Source organism: Thyridium curvatum, assembly GCF_004353045.1.
Source record: "Thyridium curvatum strain D216 chromosome Unknown NODE_82_length_186253_cov_79.185288, whole genome shotgun sequence".
In the NCBI taxonomy this organism is placed as follows: Eukaryota; Fungi; Ascomycota; class Sordariomycetes; order Thyridiales; family Thyridiaceae; genus Thyridium; species Thyridium curvatum.
Window position 1 is genome coordinate 81,592 of NW_022156837.1, and position 26,712 is coordinate 108,303.

Below are 26,712 nucleotides of genomic sequence, written 5' to 3' on the forward strand. Positions count from 1 at the left end.
TGTCCGATAGAGTCAACGAAGCCGTCACTGATTGTGCGCTGGACTCATAAGCCCCGCCAAAAATTTCCATCTCTTCCATCAACGACAGCGCATTCTGTCATCGAGTCTCGCGTGGGCTCCTCGCACTCTGAGCTGCTTCTCCAACAACCCTCGCTACGCTTGACATCAGATCTGTGCAATTTCGTTCATATAGTCTCGGAGCGCTTAGGGACATTGCGCCATGTCTCGTGGCGGCGGGCGAGGGGGCCGAGGAGGGCGCCGAGGCGGCATGGCCAATGCGCCTTGGGCCGAGAACCTCGATCCCAACATCAAATCAGACGGCAGACCCGTCGAGCTGTTTCCTGTATGGCCTCTGCGGCTTGTCGCCGAGTTCCCAGTCGGGCCACCTCCGAAGCTAACAGTCTTCTGAATCCGCAGGACTACAAGGTCCCCGTCGCTACGGCGCTCTCCAAGAAGGAGAGCCACATCGTCGAATGCTACCTCCTCGTGCGCGAGCAAGTCCACGCCAGTCCTCTCTACACGCATACGCAAACATCACGCGCCGAGGCCACAAGGGCATATGGCCAGGACCAAATCAACCAGCGATATGGGGTCCAGAACAAAGCGACGATCGATCCATTCGTGGCGGTGCCACTATACTCGAACCGTTTCGAGAAGCCCGAGAGGACGCTGCCCGACTTGTTAGCGAGGCCTTTCAGTACGTAGATCGGATTGCATACACCCTTCCCAGAATGCTCGGGAATTCCATTCATCGTAACAGCATGCTGACAGTTCCGCAAAGGCGTGGAACTCTTCCCTCCCGAACTGAAAGCAACCCTCGAAGGGGAAGATTCCGGCCGGAGGGGCCGCCCCAACAAGCGGCGCAAGGTGCTCGCGCTCGCAGACAACACCTCCCTGCGCACAGCCGAAGAGATATTCAACCAGCCCAAGGCATCAGATGTCGCCGACAACGCGCAAAAGGCGCTGGACCAGCTGGGTCGATTCGAGGATCTGGCCGAGGGTGAGGACAATGCCGAGCTGGATCTCATCGAAGACGAAGGCGATTATGGAGACGACGTGGACGAACAGTACTCGGACGAAGACCAGGAGGGTGGCGATTACGACGCCGAGAACTACTTTGAGGATGGCGAGAATGATGATGACTTTGGTGACGACGGCGGGGATGGCGAGGATGCCTTCTAACGAGACGCATAAGCCTTGCGAGCGCGTACGCTTCGCCGTCGGAAAGAGATCCTCCCACGTCGACTGGGGGTTGTTGCATAACAAACGGAGTTTTGGTGCTTCATCGGTAGCCTACCTTCCTTGGAGTTTACTGGGTTTTTGTCACACTAGATACCATAGCCCAAGGCTCCAGAGAGCTGTTCTGGTGTCCTTTTCTATTGCACGGGCAGATCATATCATTGCTATTACTTTCAGAATCTCGTGCCCTCCTTGCCTATTGTGATTCCACACGTCGCACGTCGGCCCATGTCGCCTGAAGCCTCATCTGGGCCATGCATTCACGAGCTGGCCATCCATCTCCGCCTAATGATCCACGAACTCCGTACCGGTACCCAAGCAGTTGACCGTTGACCACTGACACCTCAAGGATCTCTGGGTTCAGCTTTCTCAGCGCAAGCCATTTGAGCTGTTGCCCATGAACGCTCCGAGCTGCAGCTCGGTCATCTCCTCCCGCGCGCCACCAATCACACCCGCAACCTTGAGGATGCTCTCTTCAAAGTCCCTCAGCACGGCTGCCAGCTCGGCCACCCTGCTGTCCGCGCCTGCCTGCGCACCGTTGGTGGACTGCGACGACACCCTCTGCAGCGTCTCCAGCAAGTTTGACTGGACGCCGTGCATGTGCATCTCGATCTCGCTCAGGTTACTCGTGAACTTCTTGAGCTGCTCGTCCATCTCGTCCGACGTCTTGGAGAAGAAGTTGATGACATCTGAGCTGTCACCGCCGCTCTGGCCGGGGTTCGTAGCATCCTGCTGCTGCTGCCGCGCGGACCACAGGCCCGAGGTGTGGTACTGCGCCGGGAGTTTTAGGTTCTCGACAGCCTTGAAGCTCATCCTAGCGTGATCGGCATCGACCTTGACAAGCTCGCGCAGACCGTCGATAGTCTGAGCGTCGGAGGCGAGGGCGTTGGCCACACCGTCATACTTGCGGGCGACAAACTTGACGTCGGTGGGAATGGCCTCCAGCTGCTCGCCATGGGCGGGCATGAACGCATCCACTTGGTTCTTCTGCTGTATGCAGCCCTGAATGAAGTTGTCGAGCAGAGTGATCCTCTGTTGCAGTTCTTCTTGGAGGTCGTTGAATCGCGTCGTTGGCTTGATATTGCTTACGTCTATCCTCACGCCGGGGACAACTTGCTGTTGTGAATTGGTTGACTGGCCCATTGTGAGACCGGGGCCAATAGAGGACGCTCCCATCGTCGAGCCACCGCTGAGATCAAACATGGTCAGTAAGGGTGCGTGTGTCTTGGTGTTGCGCATCAAGGTTGGTACATACAGGAGGGATGTGCCAGCAGGTTTGGATTGGCCAAACAAGCCACCGCCGAGGGAGGGCGCCTGTTGCTGTTGCAGCTGCGGCTGCTGAGGCTTACCGAACAGACTGCTCGTGCCCAGCGAGCCACCAAACAGTCCTCCTGTGCTTTGTTGCGGTTGCTGTTGCTGCTGTTGCTGCTGCGCTGAGGTGCCAAAGAGACCGCCGGTGGTTTGCGGCTGGGCGCTGGTGGCTGCAGTTCCAAACAAGCCTCCTGATTGCTGGGGTTGCGAAGTGGTGGTGGCGGCCGATCCAAAGAGGCCACCAGCTGGCTTGGCCTGGGCCGTCGATGCCGTTCCAAACAAGCCACCACCGCTCGCCTGCGGTTGGGATGCAGCGGCGGTGGAGCCGAACAGACTGGACGTTTGCGGTTGCGCGCCGCTTTGTTGTGTCTGCCCGGATGCGGGCGCGTTGCCGAACAAAGAGCCTCCGGTCTGGGCAGGTTGCGATGGTGCTGTCGTCCCGAATAGTCCACCCGCCGGTGCTGGCTGGTTGCTCTGCGCGCCACCACCGAAGAGACCTCCGGCGGTTGGGGCTTGGCTCGTGCTACTGCCACTGCAGGGAGCAAAGTCATAGAGTTAGCAAGTGTCCTGCGATCAAAGCTGAAGGAGAGGGATGGGGAGGGTCAATGACGAACAAGAGGTTGGCAGCGCCCGTGTTGATGCTGAGACCGCCAGGGCCGCTGGCGGAGCGTGCCAAGGCCATGACTGCAGTGCAGAGTAACTAGAGGGAGGCCAAGGTCGAATTCGATTGTCGCAAACAGAGACGGGGTGAGTAATGCGAGGAGGCGGTGGATGGGGAGGTGGGCGAATGGTTGCTGCAAAGAGGGTCTTTCTTTATGTATTGTTTTTTTTGGCGTTTGGGAGCCCGCGCCAAACTGGTCGCGATCACAAAGAAATCAGTGGACCTGAGCTCACAAAGAACCTTGCTTAAGCCGGTGGAGCGCTGAAGCTATGGCCTGGCGCCGCGCCGCTTCAAGTCTTTTCGAGATCCGACTGACTCCAATTGAGGCTCCAGGTCGCTTATCTTATCGCTTATCGCCCACCGCTGTAGTCCCCATGCACCACACCACATGCAGCCTGGTCAGCCCGTGTGTTTGCCCGTCGATTTCGCAATTGCCCAGAACCAGAAGCAGCACCGCAACCTCAGAGCTTCGAATGCGACGGGGGTGATAATAATACTTCTAAAACACTCAATTACACGCGGAACGAAAGCGACTAGACCCCAGACCATTCTTCCCCCTAAGAACGACAGCATGGACATCGACGAGGAAGACGATTTCTACGCGCCCGAGGAGCCTTCAGAGCCCTCCGGCCCTCCAGCGCCCACTGCCAATGCAGACGCGCCCGCCGACTCGAAGCCCGAAGAGCAGGACGATCTGGAGGAGGGTGAAGAAGAAGATGAGGGCGGCGCAATGGACGAGGACGAGGACGACTCGGTTCGTGTTTCTGCTCCGCGACTGCTCGAGAAGGCTGCACACGCGCGCTGACAATGAACCGCAGGAGATCGATATTATTACCGAGAGGAAGGACGGCACCAAGGCTGCGCCCCCAACGTAGGTTTCCTGCCCTCGGGCTTGCCCCTGTTTCCGATCCACTGGCTTCCTGGAGTGCAATGCTCACCCGGTGCCAGGCAATCAAAATACAGCGAGATACGGAATATTCCACAGAGGACGACTGGCACCGACGCCCAGGTCAAAGCTGCCGCCGCTCCCGTAAGGCAAGACCAGGCCAAGGATGCGACAGGTGCCGAATCGGCGCCCATCTCTACATCACAGGTCGACATTAATGCCATACCCATACACAAGGGCACGGGCAAGCCAATCACTCAAGTCAACATTGACGAAGGTACGTTGGCGGTGGCGCCCCGACCACGCACATCGCGCTGGCACTGACACTGACATCGTCCGCCTGCTCTGTTCTAGATCTCCCGGACAACGACAAGCCGTGGCGGAAACCGGGAACCGACCTGAGTGACTACTTCAACTACGGTTTCGACGAGTTCACGTGGGCTCTGTACGCCTCCAAGCAAGACACCCTGCGGGGCGAGTACAACCAGGACACCATCAACCAAAACAACAAGAAGATGATGGAGGAGATCAACAACATGATGATGATGGGGGGCATGCCGAGCATGAGTATGCCGGGCATGTCGGGCGCCACCGCCGCCGGTGCCGCTTCTGGCGCCTCGGCCGGCGGCAGCATGCCCCCCATGCCCGGGATGGAGGGCATGCCGCCAGAAATGCAGGCCATGATGCAGCAGATGATGGCGTCGGGCATGGACCCTAGCCAGATGGATGCGTCGGCCATGTCGGCCATGTTCTCGGGCATGCAGAACGCAGGCGGTGCTCAAGCGGCCCAGGGCGGCCAGAACCAGAACTTTGGAGGAGCCGGGTTCGGCGGAGGCGCCGGCCAGGGTTACGGCGGCTACGATCAGCAGGGCGGTGCTGGCAGGAGCGGCTTTGGTGGTGGGCGCGGGCGAGGCGGGCGCAGAAACTGGTGATCAAGACCGGATCTGCATCTGAGGTTGAGCGGGCGGCTGTTCAAGTCTTGCTTGGGTCTTGGGCCAGGTTCCAATCAGCATCCCTCACATCGTGGGGGGTGGTGAACGCTGAGAGAGAACCAAGATCCAGGTCACGAAGTAACTTGTAATTTCATACTGTAAAGTAAAAGTATTATGCTCGATGTACATGACCAATCGGCCTGACTGCTACTAATCCAATGTTCACCCCTAGTTGTACGAAATCATCTCTCTAAATTCTGAAGGCCAGGTCAAACTGCGCAGTGCTATATATCGGACTAAAACTAACTGTCAACCATCGAATGTGCGAGAAAGAAAAAACACAAGATCAAAAGAAGACAAAGGTTTCCGGTCCCCGCGATCTCTTCGGACCGAAATAGGCTCAGGATTCGAGATAGCCAGTTGAATGGTTCATCTGGATAGACTTCTTGATGTTCTGATAGTGGGTGTGGACTGAACTGCTTCCTGCAATGCTGCCATGCTGTTCATCTCTGACTGGCTGGCGTCGGTTACTGACCAGTTGGCGTATCGATTCCCCAGACCGTTGTGGTCCTGCTTGATATGGCTATAGTGCAGGCGGGATGCCTATAGCCACCCGGGCGGTTTGCAACTGCACAGGCCCCGGTTAATAGGATGGAGCCGGTCCGTGGAAGTAGGGGAGTAGGTAGGCAAATAGGCCACTCGTGCCATGCTGGATCGGTGCTTGGGAATACGGCACCGGCTGGTGCGTACGTGGCAGACCTTAGGTGCTGCACAGAACGTCGGTGGTCTGGCCCAGTTGCTCCGCCCGCGTTCAGCTCCGCGTTTCGGGCGGTGCAGATGCTTGGAGCTCCTGTGCTTCGGCCGGTGTTCTGGTCGCGGGCCTTTCCGCTGTCGTTTGACGCTTCCCCCTGCTATCACTCTTCGTGCTGTTGCCAGCGTCGCCGCCTTTCTCGGGGGGTGTCTAGCCGGAGCCCCGTCCCTGGCCGGAACCAGCCAGGGCCGAGGCACGGGTCTTCCCACGGTCCTTAGCGCCCCCTCCGCCACGGCCACCGCCGCCACGACCCTTAGGTTGCACTCTGCCTGGCCCTCCTCCTGGCCCTCCGCCGCCCCCAGAACCTCCACCGCCAGGCCCTCCTGGCCCTCCGCCGCCCCCAGAACCTCCGCCGCCGGGCCCTCCTGGCCCTCCGCCGCCCCCAGAACCTCCGCCGCCAGGCCCGCCGCCGGGCCCTCCGCCTGGCCCTCCGCCGCCGCCAGAGTCCTCATTATTACTGTCATCGCCATCGTTATCCTCTCCACCGCCAATTTCCTTTGCCTTTTGTAGTTGAACTGACTTTTTGGCGTTGCCGGTCATATTGATTTTCTTGCGTTTAAGCTCAGCCGCCGGGTCTGCAGCTATTCTTTGAATCCAGGAATTCTGTGCGAGGTTTTTACACATGGCTTTCGATTCTCCGAGACTGTATTCAACATGGTTAAAGCGGTCTTGGAAGGACGCGAAATCGGTGTTGTAGTTCCAATCTCGACTCGCCTGATGACCGTGCCATTTGATAAGACCAGGCGTCCCTTCCTGGGCTTCTTTGATTGCGTACAACAGCTTCCAACAGAGCAGCTCAATAATGAGTGTGCAGAACCTGTTGATAGGAGGCGAGGGGTTTTTGACAAAGGCTGCGTACAGTCGGCGGACGAGTTTTCGCTGCTCCTGAGGACTCTCGGGAAAGCCGCTGGCTTGGTTTGGAGGAACCACATTTACGAGGCCCTGGAGCTCTTGCTCCAGCTGCATCGCGTCGTGTATGTTGTCGATTCGGGCTGGAAACTTGTCCGGGTGAGGCTCATCTTGGACCGTGATGCTCAACTCTTCTTGCCACCAATCCTCGCCGCGATTTTCGGTGAGATTGATACGGCAGTATCTGTGTGCATTCAATCGCCAGGCCTTTAGCTCCCTAATCATAAAGGCGCTTAGGATGTGATCTTGGATAAGAAACGATGCATTGGTCGGCTGGGGCTTGGGGATGTGGGCAAGGATCCCAGGCACCATGGGTTGATCCAGACCGAACTCGTCTCTCAAGGATTCTACTGTCACAGGCCGCCCATCGTTTATGCAAACCAACACTGTATCTGCGTGCGGATTAGCAACGGCTCAGCAGCTCAGAGAAACGAATGTCGATCTTACCTAGAACCCTTAGAAAATAGTCCTGCGCCCCGTCATCCTGAGACAGCCCCTGGTAGAGTGCGTCGAGTACAGTTCCAGCCTGACTCATCTTGTTGTCCGGGTTTCCAGATATGTAGTTTTATATATATATAAAGTGAGAGATAGAACGTCGTAGGGTAGCCACTCTTGTGATGCTTTTAGACGCTTGGTCCGTATCGAAGATGCTTGGTGTTATATGCTGGCACGTCGTGCATAGCCTGTCGGGTTTATATAGCTTGATGGACTCTGAACACAAATGCCGCATTGGACGGAGTATGAGTCCGATCCCTGTGGGAGAAAAGCTATCAACAAAACCGGTGGCTCAAAGCCATCGACTTTATAGTTTGGGATCTGAATGAAAGAACCATCGAGCCTCAACACCATCTTGTTTCCAGGTGCTTTGTTCAGATACTGAAAGCAGCGCGGCATGGGGAAACAGACAAGAATAGGGGGTCAAACTATTGCCTGTTACAAAGAACTTTTAAGGCCAGTCTGTTCGTCTAGGGTTTTGGCAAACCACATACATACCCTCCCTGCCTGCCTTTCAGACCTTTGATAGCCAGCGGCTTCAAGTAACTTCGTATTACTCCTCACAATGTGGAACAATGAATCGAGCAAGCGCCTTCAGGAAAGGAGGGTGTGTGGGGCCACTTAGCTATGGGCGGATGGACAGTGTTAATGAAAGCAGATGCTGACCGGAAGAGCTTTCTTTGTTCAATTGCGCCCGGTCATCTTTGGGGCGGGGCTGGCATCAAACCTTAGGATATGGCAGAGCTTGGCTCTGGCTACGCGTTCGACTGCCCGGATTAGGTCTCAATACTTGCCAGAGAATCCAGGTTTCAGGATGAATGCAAGTAGACAAAGGCTGGACTCTTCATCATGGGTATGGGTTTGGGCATGCGGCGGCGCATGGCGTGCGAGCCAGTCTCCAGGTCGTTTGCAAACATAAAGTTACCGAACTGTTCCCGTAACAATTTAGAGAAGCACTTTGTTCAATACACTATCCAGTCGACCTTGCCTTCGAAGTAAGGCAGGTGCTTGGGCTATTGCATGCAATCTTTAGTGGAAATGAGGATGACTATAGCTGGACCTCCTGGCTTGATGTTACCTTGGTGCAAGCCTTGTCAGGGAGATAAATGATGCATGACCATCTAGTAATAGAAGATGCTAAACATCCATCAATTTTAGGTAATTGGGTGGCCACATGAAGGTATGCATTGATGAATTTGCGTCACCATTCTGCCCTTGATGGAGATAGTGCTAAAGGAACAGGTAGCAGGCGCCAATATGACTGGCGAGACCTATCTCAATCTCGTGTCAAAATCCTACACGCTTGTTTCTTCAAACCGGACTGTTTTCCAGCCATGGCTGCCCAGAAAGAACCCCCACCATCACTTACATCATTTGCAGCCCTGTGATATGACGTGTATGCCACCCTGCTTGACTGGGGAAAATGGGATTTACACATCGCTCCGGCCTCTGTATTGTCTGCTGTCTTGTCTGGTGATAACCATTTCAAGGATAACAAGCCTGGCCTCCTCGGGCTCTATACCAAATACGAGGGAGAATTGCAACAGGCCCACCCAGGCATGAAGTACGCACCGCTTCTCGGCCTTGTCTACAAGAAGATAGCCGAGCATCTAGGCGTCAGCGCGACAGACAGCGAGCAAGCTACATTTGGAGCAAGCGTAGGCCAGTGGCCGGCGTTTGCTGATACCGTGGAGCCTTTGAAGAAGCTTAGGAACCGATCCAAGCTCATAGTGCTTTCCAATGTGGACGCAGACTCGTTCTCTGGAACACTTATGGGTCCCCATCAATGGGATCAACTTTGACGCTGTCTACATGGCCGAGCACATCGGGTCATATAAGCCAGACCTTCACAGCTTTGAGTACATGATCGAGTACGCCGGCGCTGATCTGCTGGTCGCCAGGAACCAGATCTTGCATACTGCGCAGGCGCTGTGGCAAGACCACGTGCCTGCCCGCAAGGTCGGATTGGATAGCTGCTGGATCATGAGGGGAGGCAAGAACAGCGCAATGGGAGGCGATTTGGACGAACCTGCTTATAGCGTGAGCCTGGCTTACCGGTTTAACACACTCTGCGAGATGGCGGGTGCTGTTGAAAATGCTTTCCAGATGCTTTCCAAATAAGGTGAATGCTGCATAAACGAGTCCCGAGAAGAGCCCAAGAAACCAGCCTGTCGCTCCAGTAGCGGGACCTAGCTCGTTTATCGCTGTCAATGCTTGGTTAGTCTCGTTTATGCCCAAGCCTAGGCGATGAAGAAGAGGTCTACGCACCTCCTGGGCTATTCCAGAATTTAAAACCAAGGCGATCATGGGTTGGCCCGCCATCGACGATGATGATGAAGGATAGTATAGGTAGGCCGACGATGGCAATAAGCTTGATCGAAGCAAAACAGAACTCGGCCTCGCCGTAAACGTCAATGGCCATGGTGTTAAGGAGGAGAAGGAAGGCAATGATGATAGATATCCAGACAGCAGACTAGAACACGGCAATGTTAGTATGCTTTCAACTGATGTGTGAAGAATGGTGATCAGGTACTACCAGTAAGACTCACCGAGATGGATCTCGCCCGGGCCAATAGTCTATCAATATGGCCGCCGCGCTGATTTCCAGACAGACAACAATAGAGCAAAAGTACCAATTCTGAAAATCAACCGAGTTTCAGTGTATGAGTGAAGAAAGGTAGGGAAAGTATGTCCTATTGACTTGTGTTCCATCCAACCGCGAATCCCAAGGTATCATCGACGTACCGGGCACAGAACTGAGAATATCCGCCAAAGGCACACTGGCAAAAGAGAAATCTCTAAGTAGCCTGGGGCGTCAAAATTGCTACCCCTCGGTGCCCCTCCTCCCACTCGTTCCAACAACACCCCGACCACACACTTTTTTTTTTGGTTTGCTCCCGGGTTGACTCCCACATCCCGAAGTCACCAAGGACGACCTTGACTCTTGCCAGCACGACAACAGAGCCCACGGAGAAGTAGAAAGGATGAGTATCAACTTCCCAAAGGCAGAAGAGGATGTCTTGGCCTTTTGGCGCGAGATCGACGCCTTCCAGACCCAGCTCCGACTGACCCAGCGAGGGCCGCATTTCAATTTCTACGATGGGCCACCCTTTGGTCAGTCCGAGTCCTTAACCTGAAATTAAACTAAGGCAGTTAGTTAGCTAACATTCGTCTCGGCGAGCCTAGCGACCGGTACCGTTTCCCTAACTCTCAAACGTGCCCCTTGATATCTAATGCGCCCTTAGGTCTGCCTCATTATGGCCACCTGCTCGCTTCCACCATCAAAGACATCATTCCTCGCTACTGGTCAATGAAAGGCCACCATGTCATTCGACGGTTCGGCTGGGACACTCATGGCCTCCCTATCGAGTTTGAAATTGACAAGAAGCTTGGAATCTCCGGCCGAGATGCTGTCGAGCGCCTCGGGATCGAAAAGTACAATGCAGAGTGTCGAGCAGTGGTGATGCGGTACGCTCAGGAGTGGAGGCAGACCATTGACCGGCTGGGCCGTTGGATCGACTTTGATAATGACTACAAGGTATGCTGAATACCTGACAAGACTATAAGCGATCATGCAGCTGACTTATCTGCTCAGTCTATGGATGCCAGGTTCATGGAGTCGTGTTGGTGGGTGTTCAAACAGCTCTTCGACCAGGGGGATGTCTACCGAGCCTACCAGATCATGCCCTATTCAACTGCTCTCTGTACCCCACTGAGCCACATGGAGTCGAAGCAGAATGAGAAGCTCACTCAGGATCCCGCCATCCTTGTCTCATTCCCTCTTACAGGAGTGGACGACTCTGAGAATACATCCCTTCTTACCTATACTACTACACCTTGGACACTGCCCTCGAACCTCTTCGTGGCTGTTCATCCCGAGTTTGAGTACGCCATCATTCTCGATGAACAGTCCGGCCGACGGTACATCCTCCTCGAGACAGGTCTGTCCATGTTGTACAAAAACCCCGCGAAAGCCAAGTTTAAGATCGTGAAGAAGGTTCAAGGCAGGGATATGATTGGCTGGAAATACGCACCGTTATTCAACTACTTCACGAGCAACTTTGCCGACTGTTTTCGCGTCATTGGCGCAGATTACGTCGAAGCTGGCGAGGGCACTGGCCTCGTCCACCAGGCTCCGGCTTTTGGTCAGGAAGACTACGACGCTGCTGTCGCTACCGGTCTCATCGGCCCCGAACGATTGCCACCTTGCCCTGTTGATGACAAGGGCTGTTTCACATCAGAGGTTCCCGATTACGCAGGCCAACATGTCAAGACCGCCGACAAAGCAATTCTTCGCGATCTCAGGGCTACAGGCCGCCTCATAGTGGAGAGTCAAACGATGCATACTGATAAGTTCTGCTGGAGATCAGATACACAGCTGATACGAAAGGCTGTCTCGTCGTGGTTCATTCGAGTGACAGACTCGATCCCAGAGATGCTGCAGAATCTCGAGTCCACCAATTGGGTGCCCAGCGTTGTCAAAGAGAAGCGCTTTGCCAACTGGGTGGCGAATGCGCACGATTGGAACGTATCACGGAACCGTTATTGGGGAACGCCGATTCCGATCTGGGCCAGCGAAGACTACGAGGAAGTGGTCTGTGTGGGGAACGTTGCCGAGTTGAGGGAGCTGAGTGGCTTCGATGGTCCATTGGATGACCTCCATCGAGACAAAATTGACTCGATCACCATTCCATCCAAACAGGGCAAGGGCGTTCTTCGACGAATCGATGAGATTTTCGATTGCTGGTAATAATCATCATCTTGCTCCCACCCGCCACTCGTTTCCCACTAACATAGGACATGATGCAGGTTTGAATCTGGAAGCATGCCCTACGCATCGAGACATTTCCCATTTGAGAATGCGAGTCGTTTCCACGAAGATCTGTTTCCAGCAGACTTCATTGCCGAGGGACTTGACCAAACCCGTGGTTGGTTCTACACGCTCACAGTGCTCGGCAACAAGCTCTTCCACAAATCTCCGTTCAAGAACTGCATCGTCAATGGCATTGTCCTCGCTGAGGACGGAAAGAAGATGTCGAAGCGGCTGAAAAATTACCCAGACCCCAATGAGATCCTGAAGCAATTCGGCGCCGATGCCTTGCGCCTCTTCCTCATCAACTCCCCGGTTGTTCGGGCAGAATCCGTCCGTTTCCAGGAGGCTGGGGTGAGAGAGGCAATATCTCGAGTTCTGCTTCCGCTCTGGAACAGTTATCGCTTTTTCTCAGAACAGGCCACGCTTTATAAGAAGGTCACTGGCAATGATTTCATCGCTGAGCTTTCTATCGAAGCTGATCGACTTGATAACACTATGGATCGATGGATTCTTGCAGACTGCCAGAGTCTCTTGCGATTCATGGACCAGGAAATGCTTGGTAAGGGCAGCCCTTTTCGTTTTTTGCATGCACGGCCCTCACTAACATGTGTCAAATCCTGATAAGGCTACCGTCTCTACACCGTTGTGCCGAGATTGCTCAATGTGATCGGCAATTTGACCAATTGGTACATTCGCTTCAATCGAAAAAGACTGAAGGGAACTGCGGGCCTGGGACTTGATGACAACTTCAGAGCCATTAACACATTGTTCCAAGTCCTCTTCACCATCATCCGCGCCCTAGCGCCCTTCACGCCCTTTCTCACCGAGCATATATACGGCCTTCTGAAGCCGCATCTTGGCAGTGCTATCACCCAGTTCCCGGACTCGCGAAGTGTGCACTTCCTTCCTTTCCCGGCCGTCCAGGAAGCTCTGTTTGATGAAGTTGTCGAACGCAGGGTCGCGGCCATGCAGAAGGCGATCCAGGCGGCGCGAACGGCCCGAGAGCGAAGTAACCTCCCCCTCAAGACGCCTCTTCTTACTCTTGTGGTCATTGCAGATCACCACGTCCTGTCGGATATCGAATCGCTCAAGACATACATAGAAGAAGAACTGAACGTCAGGAATGTTGTGTTATCAAGTGATGAACAACAGTATAACATCCTCCTGGAGGCGCGCGTCGACTGGCCAACCCTTGGCAAGAAGTTGAAGAAGAACGTTCAAGTGGTCCGCAAGGCTCTCCCAGATCTGACCCAGGACCAGTTGAAGGACTATGTGCACAACAAAAAGATAGAAATCGCCGGCATAGAACTCGACGAGAACGATTTGACTATCGTGCGGGTCCTTGGTGCCGATACAGCTGGTCTCACGCAAGCCACTCAATGGGAAGCTGCTTTCACCAATGAAATGGTGGTTCTCCTTGATATTTCATTGCACCCAGAGCTTGTACAGGAAGGTGTAGCACGAGAAATGATCAGCAGGGTGCAAAGGCTACGGAAGAAAGCCGGTCTGGTTCCTACTGACGAGATTCAGATGCAATACTTGATCATTTCAAATCCTGAAGACATTGATATACCTTCACTCCTATCTACAAGGACAGAACTATTCAAATCAGCACTATATGGTACCCTAGAGCAGATCTCTAAGCAGAGTGCTGGAAAGGCACTCATTGTGGAGGAAGAACAGAAAATTGGGGACCTATACCTCATGTTAAGACTCCTCAGACCCTAGCCTAGAAGGACTCTGAATTCCTCCTATGAACAGAATGATTGATTACCACATTATGACCCTTGTCTATCAAGCAGATCTTCTCTACAAGTTAACTAATCAATTAGCTTTAAATCCGCTGAAGGGATTGAATTATGATGTAATTATTTACCCACCTGGCTTCTGCTAGTTGTCCATTTAAGTAAGGGCCCGGATAGTAGACGGTAGTTCGTCAGAAGCTACCTCAATGTTAACAATGTATCTCTTGCTCCGAGATGCTAAGTCTCCTATCTTGAGGAGGGCCCATCTAGCGATGAGCAACCCTAATCTACATGCAGGCAATGTCAGCACCAATGAATCACGGATTTCTTGTGAAGCCTTAACGAAATACTGACTTTTGGCCTCTATAACACCAATCAACCTCGGCAGTTTCCCAGTGTTCGGTAGAAGATAGCAAGGCTAGAAAGGAGCTCTCGATACGTGAGATTAGAGTCCATCCTCCAACGTCTATCCTAGAGGTGTCTCCGTCTATATCTTCTGCACTGTAAGATCTCGATGTGATGCTCGAGGCTACATTCGCTCTGTATGGCAAGGCAATGTGCCATATTACCTGTTACCCACCCCCAGACTTCACTGCGGAAACTGCGCACAACGGCGAGCAGACCTGATTTACAGGAATCAGGATGATGAACAATAGATAACCCCGGGCGACATTCTTGAAAAAGGATTGATTGAAAACCATTTAAGCATTTAGGTATAAACGGTTTGTGCTTTAGAGCGAAGGGAAGCAGATCTTCTAGTTGCTTATAAGACACTGTGTGACATACACCTATTAAGTCAAGAGGGCTTAGACAATATGTTTTATATCTGGTTTGGATTCACTAGTGCTAAAGTGGAATAAAAGCCTCGGGCTAAGACCTATAGGATCTATATTGGTTGACTGTATATGCTAAATCCTATAGAAAGATCCTAAATGCCTAGAGATATTTAGTATAGTGGTTGTTGGTGATAGGTTGGGTTATAGGATTTAAGGCCTAGGCAGTAGACCTAGGGTGTTGGTAAAAATGCTGTACTGTTAGTTGTTGTTATGATTCCCTATTGGCTATAACTAATCTTCTAAATCTGAAATCCTCAGACCCTATTAACTGCTATAGCTATTTTGGCTTTAATGTGATCTTGGCTGTTATTGGCTGTATCAGCCTTCTGGCTTGTTCTATTCTCTAGAAATAGCTCTACCATCTATAGAGTTGGCCGAGCTTGTATAGACATTGATCTGGTCCTATAGGAAACACTTTGATGTTTGTTCCAAGTTTGATAGATCCTTCAATCATGTAAGAAGTTACTGATTGCTTTTCGGGACGTCCTTTTCTAATTTGAGCCACGCTTGAGACCGAAGATTTGTATGGGGTTCACAGGCTGCAAATAGGCGAGGGATGGTCAACTTCGTTGACAGCTGGGGCGGGAACCGAAGAAGAGCTAAAGGTTGCCGTACAAATTCGTGCAGGGAGCTCGATCGATGAGGAAGGACTTTGGAAGTGGTCTCTCAGTAGGATGGCACGCTTTCAAGTACCGTCCGTCATCGAGATCGTGCAGTCTATCGACAAGACTCCGACGGGTAAAGTGGAAAAGCGGTCATTCAAGATAGAGAGTGGGAAGCACTTTGATATCAGGAAGACCTAAAGCACAAATCGATTCGATCAAAGCACATAGTACAGGATTTGTTCATGTGTCATTTTCCAGATATTCACAAGTCTGATCAGGCTGCACTCACAAATGGTGTGAGAAAATCCCATTTCAGTCTATCTAATCCCAAAAGAAAATGCACAAGTCCAGTGAATACCGACACGAAGTTATCATATTCTCACCGAGACCGTCGATAGCCAAGTAAGCTTGAAGTCCCGCAATTTAAAGCCGGCCTCAAGAAGAATAGTCCTCTATCTTTCCTTTCCAAGGATCAGAATGTGTCTGTAGGTTGCCCACAGACTGAGGTCCGCTGCTCTGGTTCGGCCCTTGCGGAGTACTCAAGGGAACAGCAGATGGCCTTGGAATGCCAAGGCCCAGGCTGTCAGGCGGTGACGTGCCATCGTACACCTGGACCTGTGTGGGTGCAGGGCGAGGGGCGGTTGGATGCATCGAGGACTGAGAACCCTGGTTGTAATATAATGGCTGGTTGGTCGGCATGCCATATCCCTGCCTAGAAAGCATCGGACCCATTTGCGGCTGGTAAACATTCGGTGAAAGCTGCGGATAGGGTGGCGGAGTCGACTGGGAACCCATCAATCGAGGATCCACAAGGTGTCCTGGTGGACCACCGCCCATGTTACTGGGTGAAGAAAATGTCATCTCAGCGGGTGAGACATAGCTCAAGGACTGTGGATGTTGGTTCATAACAGACATATCCCCGTATCGCGCCGGTCCTGGGGTTCGAGGTTGAACTGTCCAGGGCCCGTGGTGCAATGCAGGATGTAGTGGAGGAAGCGCTGCTGAAAGCGGTGCCAAGTCGGAAGCTTGCGATATTGGGGGGAGAAAAGACTGAAAGTTCCGAGTCGGAGTGTGCGGGAAGCGCTGATGCATATACTGAGCTGGCGGCGCGGGCAAGCAGTCATGATAGTTGGGCAGACCAGAGACATCTGGCTTGGTCTCGGGTGCTGGGTTTTCGTAAGAACCCTCATGCGACGGGTAATCTTGTCGCACCAAGGCAGCTGCGGTGGACGGGGCGGCAGGGCCGGGCTGATGAGGAGGTGGAACGGTAGACAAAGCACCGCGGGACCGCTGATGAGCAGCAGAGCTCGCTGCGTTGGCTGACTGCACCCCAGGACGAGCAGCAGCATCCCGGCGAGCGGCCTCAACCTTGGTCGCAACACGCGTCACTGTCCTTGATTTATCGACTTTTGCTCGCTTGCGGAGCTGTTGATCATCGTCACCCGCAGCATCCTCATCATGGATTCTCTTCTGGAGCCGACCAGCCACAATAGTATTCGTTGCCTTGAGAAGTGTCGTATCATCGGCGTTGCCCTTCATAGCAGCGTTTGCCAGCTTCACCTGGAGATTTCGCTCTTCATTCTGGCCCTTGTTGGCCTCCTTACGGTGGGCCTCCTTCTCGGGGGCGGCGGCAAGTCGGCGCTTCCAAAGAGAATTGGTGAGGTTCTTGACCAAGGTTTTGTGCTTCCGCAGGACGTCAAGTACGGCCATGAAACGAGCCCGGAAGCTTGGATAATGGCTATAGTCCCAGTCGTTAGTCCAGTCTTCCAAATAGCAACGGCCCTCCTGGGCATCTTTAATCGCCCGGAGCATCTCCCAGCAAAGCATCTCGATCTCGATTGGAGACAGTCTCTGACTCGCTGCGACGGCAGGTGGCGTCTTTGGTGGTTGGAATCCTTTATAGTCGCTCTTCTTCTTGGTTTTTCCCTTGCCTTTGCCGCCCGAGACCTTGGACGCCTTTCCCTTGCCTTTGCCGGCGATGTCCTTTTTCTCGTCATCGCTCTGATTTTGCGACCACGCACCCGTCTTTGGACCATATTGAGCCTGGAATGCTTCCCATCGTCGCCTATCCTCGGCCTGTTGGGCAGTCTCATGCAGCTCAGTATAGTCGATGATGGTGATATACAATGCCTCAATCAGTCGAAGTTCGCCTTCGGGCGTATCAGGATAGTATCCGCCATCAACGGGGTTCTCGGCATTGTTGATCTCCTGATATGCCTTCTTCACCTCCATCGCCTGATCATACGTCTTGAGCATTGCTGTGTAGGGTTCATTGTTGCGTGCCAATTGTCGCACCCACCAATCCATGTTCTTGATGTCGGCAGCTGTGACTGAAGCCGTGCCTGAAGCTGGAACGGACATGGAAAGATATGTGAGAGGATCTCCGCTCTGCAGGTAGACATCGAGGCCATATTCAATCTCCCATGTGAAGATTGCGTTCCGAATCTGGTGAGGGCTGCCTGGAGGGAGAGTGTTCAGGATAAATTGGACAACATCTTCGTCGGCGTCGGCTGGAATAATGCCCAGAGCAGATTCCCTGGGCAAGTTTTTCTCGGTTGCAATGCGGAATGCATCTATTGAGTGTAAGCTTTGACAAGTCGTCTTGAGGGGCATAGAGGCTTTACTGACGAAGAACCATCCAGAAAGCTCGCTTCTCCTTGTCGTCATCGAGCAGGTGGTAGAATGCTACCAGTGAGAGAGGCATGACTGCCCCTGATCTTGCATTCTCTGCCTCGAGGATATGGCTGGGGGGTTGATCAGAGAGACAAGATCCTGGAATTATGCGATGTGTTTGGGAAGTGTGCCGTGTTTTGAAGGCGCGCTGTGGCAAGAAAGAAGCCGGATGAGCCCAGTTGCACAGGTGCGGTGATCATAATAAGATGAAACAGGGATCAGTAAATGCGATGGACGATATATATATGGGTTTCAGGATAGACTCTCCAGGTTAACAAAGCAAAGTTGGTTCTTGAATTGACGAAGAGGAAACAACATGTCTTCACCCATTCCCTGAGAGGGGGCTCTTTAGTGAAGCAGGGAAACCAACGATGCAATGTCCGTAACATACAATAACAAAGGCACTGTTGTTGAATAAGGTGGCGCGATATTCATTCTGGTTGTACTTGGAGTCTCGAAGACAAAGAGTTGCCTGTATGCACAAAGATGGCCATTCTTTGCAACGTGTGCCCTGATCTAGATCGCAGTGTAGCATTCTCAATGACCATTGGCTCCGGTGCCTCATATTCACTGATGGCTATCATCATCACTCAGGCAAGTAGAATATTCTCTGAACCTGAAAGGATGAATTCAGTTCAGTCAGGGGATGTTACACACACTTTCAACAGTGACCAGGAACTAGTCTTGCAACAGATTTCGGTAAAGATAATGTTAGTCGGTGAATCAAGGTACTGGCTCTGTTTGCTACAATCTCGTAGGGTGACTGTCAGTGCCACGGCTCATGTTTCCCAAAGTCCGTTTGGGTCGTTAACTTGGGAGTACGCTGCCATCTCTCCTAGACAGTGATTGAATTGTTGCGAGGAGAAATTGTGTGTGTTAGACAGCCTCTTTGGTTCTTGTGTATTTGCAATCGAATTCGAGCGAGGTCTACGTCCCAATGTGTCGGAATTTAGCTCAGTGAATAAATGCCACACTGAAAGCCCAAATCCTGGTGGTAGAAGCTTACAACCAATCCAAGGTTCAAGTGGTTGCCCGACCGAGGTGTGACATCTGAACCAAGAGACCCCAGATGTATTTGACACAGTTTCTGACACAAGATAGGCAAGCAAACACAATCACTAGGATGAGGTTCTGGTGACTAAATGCTTTGGAGACTAAATGACATCAAGTACACCTTTGTTCTTATTATGATCGACAACAACTACTCTTGAACGTTTTTGGCTGACGATAGCCCATGCTATTTGCCTGGCGCCGAAACTCTACCCCCGGAAAGACGCTCTGCAACGACACCAACAATATTGACATCCAGATCGTAAGACGCGTCATGTGTAAGTAAGGGGCTGTGGCTGACCTTGTGTCTGTGCGTGGAGAACAAAGACAACTCCCTCGCCAATGGCTTTTGGCTCGGTCTCCGGTGGTACCGTACTGGGACCGGCCCTTTGTTCTGAGGGCCCATTATCCAGAACATAGGCTGGCAGTGGGTTTTTTGCATATCTACCGGCCGACCACGCGGCTCTGAATTTGCTGCTGATATTTCTGCGAGTGTGGTTGTTCAAAGAAGGCTGCAACAGACAGCTTGACCATGTCGTGCTTTATCAAAGTCGTAGTTGCCGGGACGGGCTGCCTGGAAATTTTCGTTTCAAAGGGCATGAGGCATGGCAAAGAGCTCGAGAGCACACAAGCAGAACATAATTGAAGATCAGAAACTGGCAGCGAACACTTCTGTGTAATCTAAGGTCGTCATGTAATCAAGGCTGTGGCTATCGAGGCACGACGAAAACTGCTCAGGCATCTGTGAGGTCTGTCGCAGTCAATTTTGCTTCCTTGAAGTGTACGTGTACGTATAGTTGGTGAGGCAACCCGATTTCAAACGATGAGAATGATGCACTAGCCAAGATCCGCAATAGCAACTCTAGAAGATGGCTCGGTGATCCAGATGCGTTATTGAATTCCAATACGTCTGCTGAGCAGACCACGGCTGGCTTGAGATCTTTTGAACTTTGAGAGATCTACCGTGGCTCTATGCGCCGTATGCGTCTAATCATGAAATAACCTCGAGCGTTGGCCAGTTGAGCGATTGGCGAGATCGTGAACATCCTCGAATTCGTGTTGGACAGCTGCATGTGTGCCGAGTCACCCGGGCGAAAAGCCATTTCAAGGGCCTCCGGACGGACCCGGGAGCGAACTGGTTGGCAACCTGCTTTCGTCTCCATGTCTACATGCCGGCGGCTACAGCGGTGCGGTCCTGCATAAGTATTCCCACCTTGGACATGCAAGTGTTGTCGGATTCGTGTAAGAGCAGACGGGTCGTGGACCTCACCAGCCAATCACGCCGAGGGCCAATGCACGTTCCCACTCCGACTTGGCTCCGTGGTTGGAAGCCCCGGAAAACGCCACCAGACAAGAGCCTGGCGAGACCAAGCCAAGCACACCACCGCATCTTGTTCCACCCGCACTCGCTCTCATCAGAGTTTCAGACGGCCTCCTTGGAAGGCCGGCTCGACTCGCGAATGGGCCAGGCAGTGAACGGCATTGCCCACACGTGGGCCGCTCCCGCACAATCCCATGGCCGTTCCCAACGCCGCTCCTGATTCACGGGGCCGTGGCAGGTGCCTACTGACTGGTCGCATATTGGTCATCGACAAAGCGAAAAGGTGTATGAGATGAGAGGCAGATCTGGGTAACTGTAGCCAATAGTTCGTTCTGCAACGGTCAGGCACTCGGAAAGAGTGGGATCCAAGCTTCCCAGCCCCACCGAGCCAAACCCGGCGGCATATCGCGATGTCGACGCGACGGCGCCAGAGGCGGCTCAACGCTGCTCAAGCGCTCGAGGGCTAACACTACAAAAAGAGACACGGCCGGTCGCGTCGGCCACGGATATGGACCCCCTTACTGAGTCTTCTCTCTCTTTGATCTGGGGGTTCCCCAGAGACAAAGGTCTTTTGAGGTCCAGCACACTGGGTAAACAGCACGTCGAGTTGCTGGAAGATTCGCTGCCATGGAAGTGTTTTCGGGATCCACCGTCGAGCGAGGGATGGCTCCACAGCATGTCCCCATCTATATTGCCCTCCCCTCTCGATCGTTTGCGAGACTCGATCTCAAGCAACAGTTGGGTATCGACGACCTCTTGGTCGCAGAAATCGCTCAGTCTCTCGCGTCCGCCATCTTCAGAACATACCTCTACCTCTCGCCGATATGCGCGATACTGGCTGTCCAGAGCGCCTGGATACTTAGACTATTCGCTATGGCAACGCTCAACCTCGTTTCCCAGTCCGTCAACACGTTGTGGAACAGCAATGCTGTCAAGCAGCTCCGGAGAAAGGTCGTCTTCGAATTCATCGCTACCATCCTGGGGCCCGGCGGCAATATGTTCCTCCTGTTGCTCTTCTGGCCCGGATGGATCCTTCTCGGGGTCTCCATCTTGATAGCGAGAACATTGTTTGGCTGATGGACACGGCATCTTGTGCAAGTGGCATCGTTCGCCCAAGGGACAAAGGCCTACTCGAGAGATGGTCTGTCCCGACCGGACCGTCTCGCACACAAACATACCCGCGCGCTACAGACGATGCACAGTCCAGAATGATGTTGTGCGAGATCAGTGTGATGTATTCACATGAGCTCGATACGCAGATCATTTGGAGAAGAAGAAAGCGTTGCCTCCTTGATCACGTCGGATCTGGTTTTCATAGTTCTTCTCGGGGTCGAACTCTTGCCAGACACTGGCTGGGTAGATGTGCTTGTTGTGTTCGTACCAACGGCGGTCCACCACCTTGGTCATGGTCGGGTCATCAGACGCTCCCTCGAGAAGCCGGATATCGGTTTGGGTCACTTTGGATGACAGAGCAGACGCCGTTTCGGCAGGGCCGTCTTCCGTGGGCGTCGGCGCCGCCTCGGCGCTGTAGTCAAACAACCGGTGGTTGCCAGGACCCATGGTCTTGTTCATGATGAAGAAATAAAACTCGTAATGCTACAAATCATTGTCAGTCTCGTTTTGCACTGTGCGGAGTAGGGTCGAATGTAAGCTCACGTGTGGAATGATCAGGGTGCCCCGGACCAGCATCAGGTCGTCAACACCGACGCGGGCCCAATCACGCCGGGCATTTGCGCTTTTCTCCCCGCCGACCTGCAGCTCCGCGCCGACCTTGCGGCTCTTGTCGAGGAACACCCAGATAAAATCCCCTTTCTTGACACGCACCATCCCGCCAGGTATGTTGGTTCCATCGTAAAAGACAAATGGTATGGCGATCTCTGTAGCCTTGACAGCAGCCTGGAGGACCAGGAACTCCTTGCGCAAGGCTTCCCGCTCTGCCGCCTCCTTTCGCAGCGCTGCTTTCGTCAGTGCCCGCGGCACAACGCCGACGGCACTGTTGGCAACCAGCTTTCCCGCCATCTTCTTGCTCTTGTCATCCGTTTTGCCCCCGTCCTTGTCTTTCGCTTTCTTGGTGACTGCAGGACCCAGCTCCTCGCCGTCGTCCTCGTCCTCGTCTCCTGCAAATGACAGCTTGTTGCCTACTCCCTTGGGCTTCTTCTGCTTCTTCTTCTTGATCTGTCGCTCGGCATCGCTCGTGTCGCTGGCGACATTTGGCGTCCCCGTCCGTGAGCGGTCTTGCGTGGGTGTGTTCGAGGCGGAGGAGGGCAGCTGGTTGTTCCGTGCCTCGCGCTCTTGTTGCTCGAGTACCTCAGCTCTCCGCTTGCGAAAGTCGGAAAGAGCTACAAGGCCGACGGTGTTCGTTGACAGTCGCTCGTGTGTGGTCTGGTTCTGGGGAGCGAAGCGAGAGGGAGGCTGCTGGTCGGACATGGCTGGGGCGGGAGGATTTGCGCCGGCGGGCCGGACGAGGAGCACTCGGAGCAGAAGCGGGTCGTAGATGTCACGTAAAAGCGGTCAATTGAGGTCGCTATTTGTGAAAGATAGCCCGGACTGCTGTAGGCGGCAAAGGGGCGTGTTTGTGGAAGGGTGGGAAGTTAAGGTAAGTGGGAAAAGTGCGTCTACTCACCATTGAGTCGAGAATTGTCCTAAGGACCAGATTTTAGTGGGGCGTGATGGGTGCCACCAGCATGCATATCAGTGTGCTCGCGCCATTCCAACCTATCTCAAAAAAAGGAAGAAAAAAGCAGCAGATTGAGAGACTTGACACTGCTCTCTCTCTTCACAAATGCTTGATTCGACGATCTGATATAACGATTGATGAGATAGCCTTTTGTTCTAGGACATCGAAAAATTCCTTGCGAGCTTGGGCACGAGAAACATGATCGGCATGGTGGCCTCTGCCATTCCCGTCCAAAGACCATGACCGGGAGCAAACGCAAGATGTCCGGCGATGAGCCCCAGCTCGGTGAAGCTCCCGCAAAGCATTCTGCCGACGGCCCACAGAAGACTCGTCGAGAGAAAGGAGATGCCTACTACCGCGAACTATTTCAGACCGAGCCGGACTTCCGTGACCTGGCTCGGCGCAGACCCGACTTTGCTGCATTGTGAGTCGGTATTTCGTTGTCCCAACCACGGCAATCTGGCTGACCATCGCAATCGCCTATAGCATCAAGGCTAAGGGACAGCTTGACTTTACAGACCCGGCTGCGGTGATGCAGTTGACCAAGACACTGCTGGATGTCAACTTCGACCTGCGCATTGAGCTGCCGGCTGATAGGCTCTGTCCACCCGTCCCCAATCGCCACAATTACATCCTGTGGCTCAAGGATCTCATGGACACGACATCGTACGATCAACCTGGTCGAGGACTATGTGGCATCGACATCGGCACTGGAGCGAGCTGCATCTACTCTCTGCTTGGATGTGCTCAAAGACCTTGGTCTTTTATCAGCACCGACATCGATGAGAAGAGCTTATCATATGCTGCCAAGAACGTCAAGCTGAACCACCTCGAGTCGCGTATCACTGTAGTAGCTCGCAAAAAGACGGACCCTCTCGTTTGCGTGGATGTAATAGCAGACTCGACACAAGTCGGCTTTGTCATGACAAACCCTCCCTTCTACGAGTCTGAAGAGGAGCTGTGGACTTTGGCCAAGAAAAAGTCGAGACCTCCCTACTCAGCCTGCACTGGCGCACCAGTAGAAATGGTCTGTGAAGGCGGAGAAGTCGCCTTTGTTGGACGGATCCTAACGGAATCACTCCAACTGCGAGACAGAGTACAGTGGTATACTTCCATGCTCGGCAAGGTTTCGAGTCTGGAAGTTCTTGTTGAAAGACTCCGAAAGGAGGGTATCGATAACTATGCCGTGACCGAGTTCATCCAGGGAAACAAAACTCGTCGCTGGGCCATCGCGTGGAGCTTTGCACCGATGCGGCCTGCGGAGCATGTTGCAAGAGGCATGCAAGCGGTCCCTTGGCGGAAAATCTTGCCACAGACTGTTGAGATGGATGTCGTTACTTCCAAGCCCGGTGAAGCAGGGATGCTGGCAACCAACATCGACTCCCTGATGCAATCACTAGATCTCGCGTCATGGACCTGGGACAAGCCACGGCTCCAAGGCATTGGACGGGCACGGGAGAAGGTCTGGGGCAGGGCCTGGAGGAGAAGGAAACAGCGTGGAGAGACTATTATACAAGGTGCTTGTGGCGTTTCTGTAACGTGCACCTTTGGCTTCTCTATAACGCTACGAATCGGGTTGGCCGAGGCTGTTGTGGTATGCAGATGGCTGGAGGGACATGACTTTCCCACTTTCGAGAGCTTCAATGGCTTCTTGAAAAGCCGGCTAGCCGCCAAACCCACATCGCAAGCTGCAGCAAAAGAAGCACCAGAATCTTGATCGATAGTGCCGCATCATTCTATGTCCTCTCACGAGAACTCACTCGGAATGATCTTGGCCTTCCTCATCCGGTCCCACACGCCACCCCACGACTGCAAGGGGCCCCTCTCCTCCTTGAACCCAGCCTGGCCATACATCTTGCTCATGTCGTACTGCCTGTCAAAGTCAAACTGCGTGAGCAAGAAGTACTCGAAGCCGGGGAAGATGCGCGGGTTATCGGCGTGCCCGCTCTGCAGGCCGTATTTCTCCTCCATCTTGTTCCAAGTGTCGATATGCTCCCTGATGTACGCGCGCACCTCGACGGGGTCGTCCTGCGGCAGCTTGACACCCTTGAGCCCAAAGTAGGAGCATAGGATGGGCCACTTGTCGCGCCAGCATAGCGGCGTGCGCATATCGGCGACGTTGAAGGCCTCGCCCTGGCGCTGGCTCCACGGCGGCGTGAGGCTCACATGCAGCGTCTGTCGCGCAATCATGTCGGCGCTCGAGTCGTTGGACAGGGCCTCCCAGCTCGCCTGCGCGCCTGGGAAAGGGCACTCTGCGCCCTCACCGTCGATCTCACGCCGGAGGGAGAGGTAGATGCCTAGGGCGGTGCCGAGGGAGTAGAAGTTTTGGTTGGGCACGAAGCCGACGATGATGTCCGGCCGGGGGTCGGCCCAGCCCCACTTCTTGCCCCTGGAGAAGTCGGCCAGCCACCGGAGCTGGGGCAGGTAGAAGAGCTTCTCGCCAAAGGGCGACGGCAGGGGCGGGTCAGTCTCCTTGAGAGGCGGCCTGATGCTGGCGGGCTTGTTGGTGAGGAGGTGGCAGCCGTAGTGCTTGGCGCCCGTCTGGAGGACCACGAACTCGAGGGACGGGGAGAGGCGATCGACGGCCGTCACGGTGCGCTTGAGCATGTCGACATTCTCATCTTGTTCCTTGTCGACGTCCGTCCCGGCTTTATATGCTACATGCTCTCTCAAGTTAGAAACCTTCTTTGTTCAAAAGAAATGTACAAGGTGCTTTGTGTTGCATACCGACATAGAACACGTGCGTGACCTTGGCAATGTCGGGCATGCCTGACCTGATGGCATTTTCGAGGTCCTCCTGGCTGCCCTTGAGCAGGTCGATGCCCGAGACGATGGAGAGCCTGTCGTCTTTGGGCCAGTAGGACTGCTCGAGGCTCAGGGGCCGGTTTGTGTGGGCGTAGACGCCGGACCAGATGCCTTTCTTGGGATAGTCGTTGAGGATCTCATTGACGTAAGCCCAACCGCTCACGCCGGAGGCGCCAAAGACGAGGCCGTATTTCCGGTCTGGCATGCTTATCAGTTGAGTGTGCGAGAGGTATGTGTCAACGCTGATGATGATGGACAGGCAACGGAGGCGTGCAATGAGCAGAAGTCGTCTTTACAGATTGAGAATACTAGCTCGCCCACAGATATCTACCTGCCAGTATAGATGAAACGTGATCGAACCTGTGGCATCACTGTTAGAGCTCCTTCGCAGTACCGGGTAGCTATCACCGACACACGCCATCTCTCGTCCCGTCCAGGACCCACTATGGCGGACGCGGGTCTCCATCAGAGGGAGATTGTTTTCCGTTTTCCGGGACTCTAACATGACTTGGCTTGGCAGATCATGCTGCCGCATGTGCTGTGGTGGCCATTTGACTTGCCGATTTGGTCGTCAATAATAAGCTCCCACAATCGGGTTCTTAGCGAGCCATCGACTGCATCACAGGATCTGCATCAGTCTTCCGATCTCTATTGCCGGAATATAGGAGAAAGTGTCATTATTATCGTGAGGTCCTACTTTGACCAAATAAATGCCTACGCGTTACCAAAAAAAAAACTTGTCATGCTACCTGCTTCGCCCCGAAGAGTTCATCATTGTGACATTCCAATCTGAGATTCCCCTCTCGTCACCGTGAGCTATGGAGACGTCTGAACCAGAGGGATCGCAAGACAACATTGGAAGGATAAGGCATCAACAAAGGAAATAAATGGACGTGAACGGCCTACAGAATAACGTCGTCGAACCCAAGATCGCAAAACTGGC

At 53.5% G+C, this 26,712-nt stretch overlaps 11 protein-coding genes across 11 annotated transcripts; 6 read left to right on the forward strand and 5 right to left on the reverse strand.

Moving 5' to 3' along the window:
* Positions 1 to 220: 220 nt before the first annotated feature.
* Positions 221 to 1,182, forward strand: E0L32_010319 (uncharacterized protein; the record flags this gene model as incomplete). The annotated part of the gene is made up of 3 exons (XM_031132924.1): positions 221 to 343; positions 418 to 697; positions 782 to 1,182. 3 exons carry the CDS (start codon positions 221 to 223, stop codon positions 1,180 to 1,182), a joined length of 804 nt encoding a protein of 267 aa, XP_030989699.1.
* A 426-nt stretch (positions 1,183 to 1,608) lies between these two features.
* Positions 1,609 to 3,232, reverse strand: E0L32_010320 (uncharacterized protein; the record flags this gene model as incomplete). The annotated part of the gene is made up of 2 exons (XM_031132925.1): positions 1,609 to 3,082; positions 3,165 to 3,232. The coding sequence occupies 2 exons, from the start codon at positions 3,230 to 3,232 to the stop codon at positions 1,609 to 1,611; spliced, it is 1,542 nt and encodes a 513-aa protein (XP_030989700.1).
* A 550-nt stretch (positions 3,233 to 3,782) lies between these two features.
* On the forward strand, positions 3,783 to 5,029 carry E0L32_010321 (uncharacterized protein; the record flags this gene model as incomplete). Its single annotated transcript, XM_031132926.1, has 4 exons — positions 3,783 to 3,965; positions 4,030 to 4,082; positions 4,160 to 4,374; positions 4,452 to 5,029. 4 exons carry the CDS (start codon positions 3,783 to 3,785, stop codon positions 5,027 to 5,029), a joined length of 1,029 nt encoding a protein of 342 aa, XP_030989701.1.
* A 961-nt stretch (positions 5,030 to 5,990) lies between these two features.
* On the reverse strand, positions 5,991 to 7,284 carry E0L32_010322 (uncharacterized protein; the record flags this gene model as incomplete). The annotated part of the gene is made up of 2 exons (XM_031132927.1): positions 5,991 to 7,141; positions 7,197 to 7,284. 2 exons carry the CDS (start codon positions 7,282 to 7,284, stop codon positions 5,991 to 5,993), a joined length of 1,239 nt encoding a protein of 412 aa, XP_030989702.1.
* A 1,700-nt stretch (positions 7,285 to 8,984) lies between these two features.
* Positions 8,985 to 9,365, forward strand: E0L32_010323 (uncharacterized protein; the record flags this gene model as incomplete). Its single annotated transcript, XM_031132928.1, has 1 exon — positions 8,985 to 9,365. One exon carries the CDS (start codon positions 8,985 to 8,987, stop codon positions 9,363 to 9,365), a length of 381 nt encoding a protein of 126 aa, XP_030989703.1.
* An 863-nt stretch (positions 9,366 to 10,228) lies between these two features.
* E0L32_010324 (uncharacterized protein) lies at positions 10,229 to 13,785 on the forward strand (the record flags this gene model as incomplete). Its single annotated transcript, XM_031132930.1, has 5 exons — positions 10,229 to 10,358; positions 10,406 to 10,782; positions 10,840 to 11,990; positions 12,054 to 12,616; positions 12,683 to 13,785. The coding sequence occupies 5 exons, from the start codon at positions 10,229 to 10,231 to the stop codon at positions 13,783 to 13,785; spliced, it is 3,324 nt and encodes a 1,107-aa protein (XP_030989704.1).
* A 1,893-nt stretch (positions 13,786 to 15,678) lies between these two features.
* E0L32_010325 (uncharacterized protein) lies at positions 15,679 to 17,947 on the reverse strand (the record flags this gene model as incomplete). Its single annotated transcript, XM_031132931.1, has 2 exons — positions 15,679 to 17,816; positions 17,872 to 17,947. 2 exons carry the CDS (start codon positions 17,945 to 17,947, stop codon positions 15,679 to 15,681), a joined length of 2,214 nt encoding a protein of 737 aa, XP_030989705.1.
* Positions 17,948 to 20,914: 2,967 nt separating this feature from the next.
* Positions 20,915 to 21,364, forward strand: E0L32_010326 (uncharacterized protein; the record flags this gene model as incomplete). The annotated part of the gene is made up of 1 exon (XM_031132932.1): positions 20,915 to 21,364. The coding sequence occupies one exon, from the start codon at positions 20,915 to 20,917 to the stop codon at positions 21,362 to 21,364; it is 450 nt and encodes a 149-aa protein (XP_030989706.1).
* A 183-nt stretch (positions 21,365 to 21,547) lies between these two features.
* Positions 21,548 to 22,714, reverse strand: E0L32_010327 (uncharacterized protein; the record flags this gene model as incomplete). The annotated part of the gene is made up of 2 exons (XM_031132933.1): positions 21,548 to 21,883; positions 21,944 to 22,714. 2 exons carry the CDS (start codon positions 22,712 to 22,714, stop codon positions 21,548 to 21,550), a joined length of 1,107 nt encoding a protein of 368 aa, XP_030989707.1.
* Positions 22,715 to 23,203: 489 nt separating this feature from the next.
* Positions 23,204 to 24,681, forward strand: E0L32_010328 (uncharacterized protein; the record flags this gene model as incomplete). The annotated part of the gene is made up of 2 exons (XM_031132934.1): positions 23,204 to 23,388; positions 23,451 to 24,681. 2 exons carry the CDS (start codon positions 23,204 to 23,206, stop codon positions 24,679 to 24,681), a joined length of 1,416 nt encoding a protein of 471 aa, XP_030989708.1.
* A 29-nt stretch (positions 24,682 to 24,710) lies between these two features.
* On the reverse strand, positions 24,711 to 25,974 carry E0L32_010329 (uncharacterized protein; the record flags this gene model as incomplete). Its single annotated transcript, XM_031132935.1, has 2 exons — positions 24,711 to 25,621; positions 25,692 to 25,974. The coding sequence occupies 2 exons, from the start codon at positions 25,972 to 25,974 to the stop codon at positions 24,711 to 24,713; spliced, it is 1,194 nt and encodes a 397-aa protein (XP_030989709.1).
* Between the last annotated feature and the right edge of the window lie 738 nt (positions 25,975 to 26,712).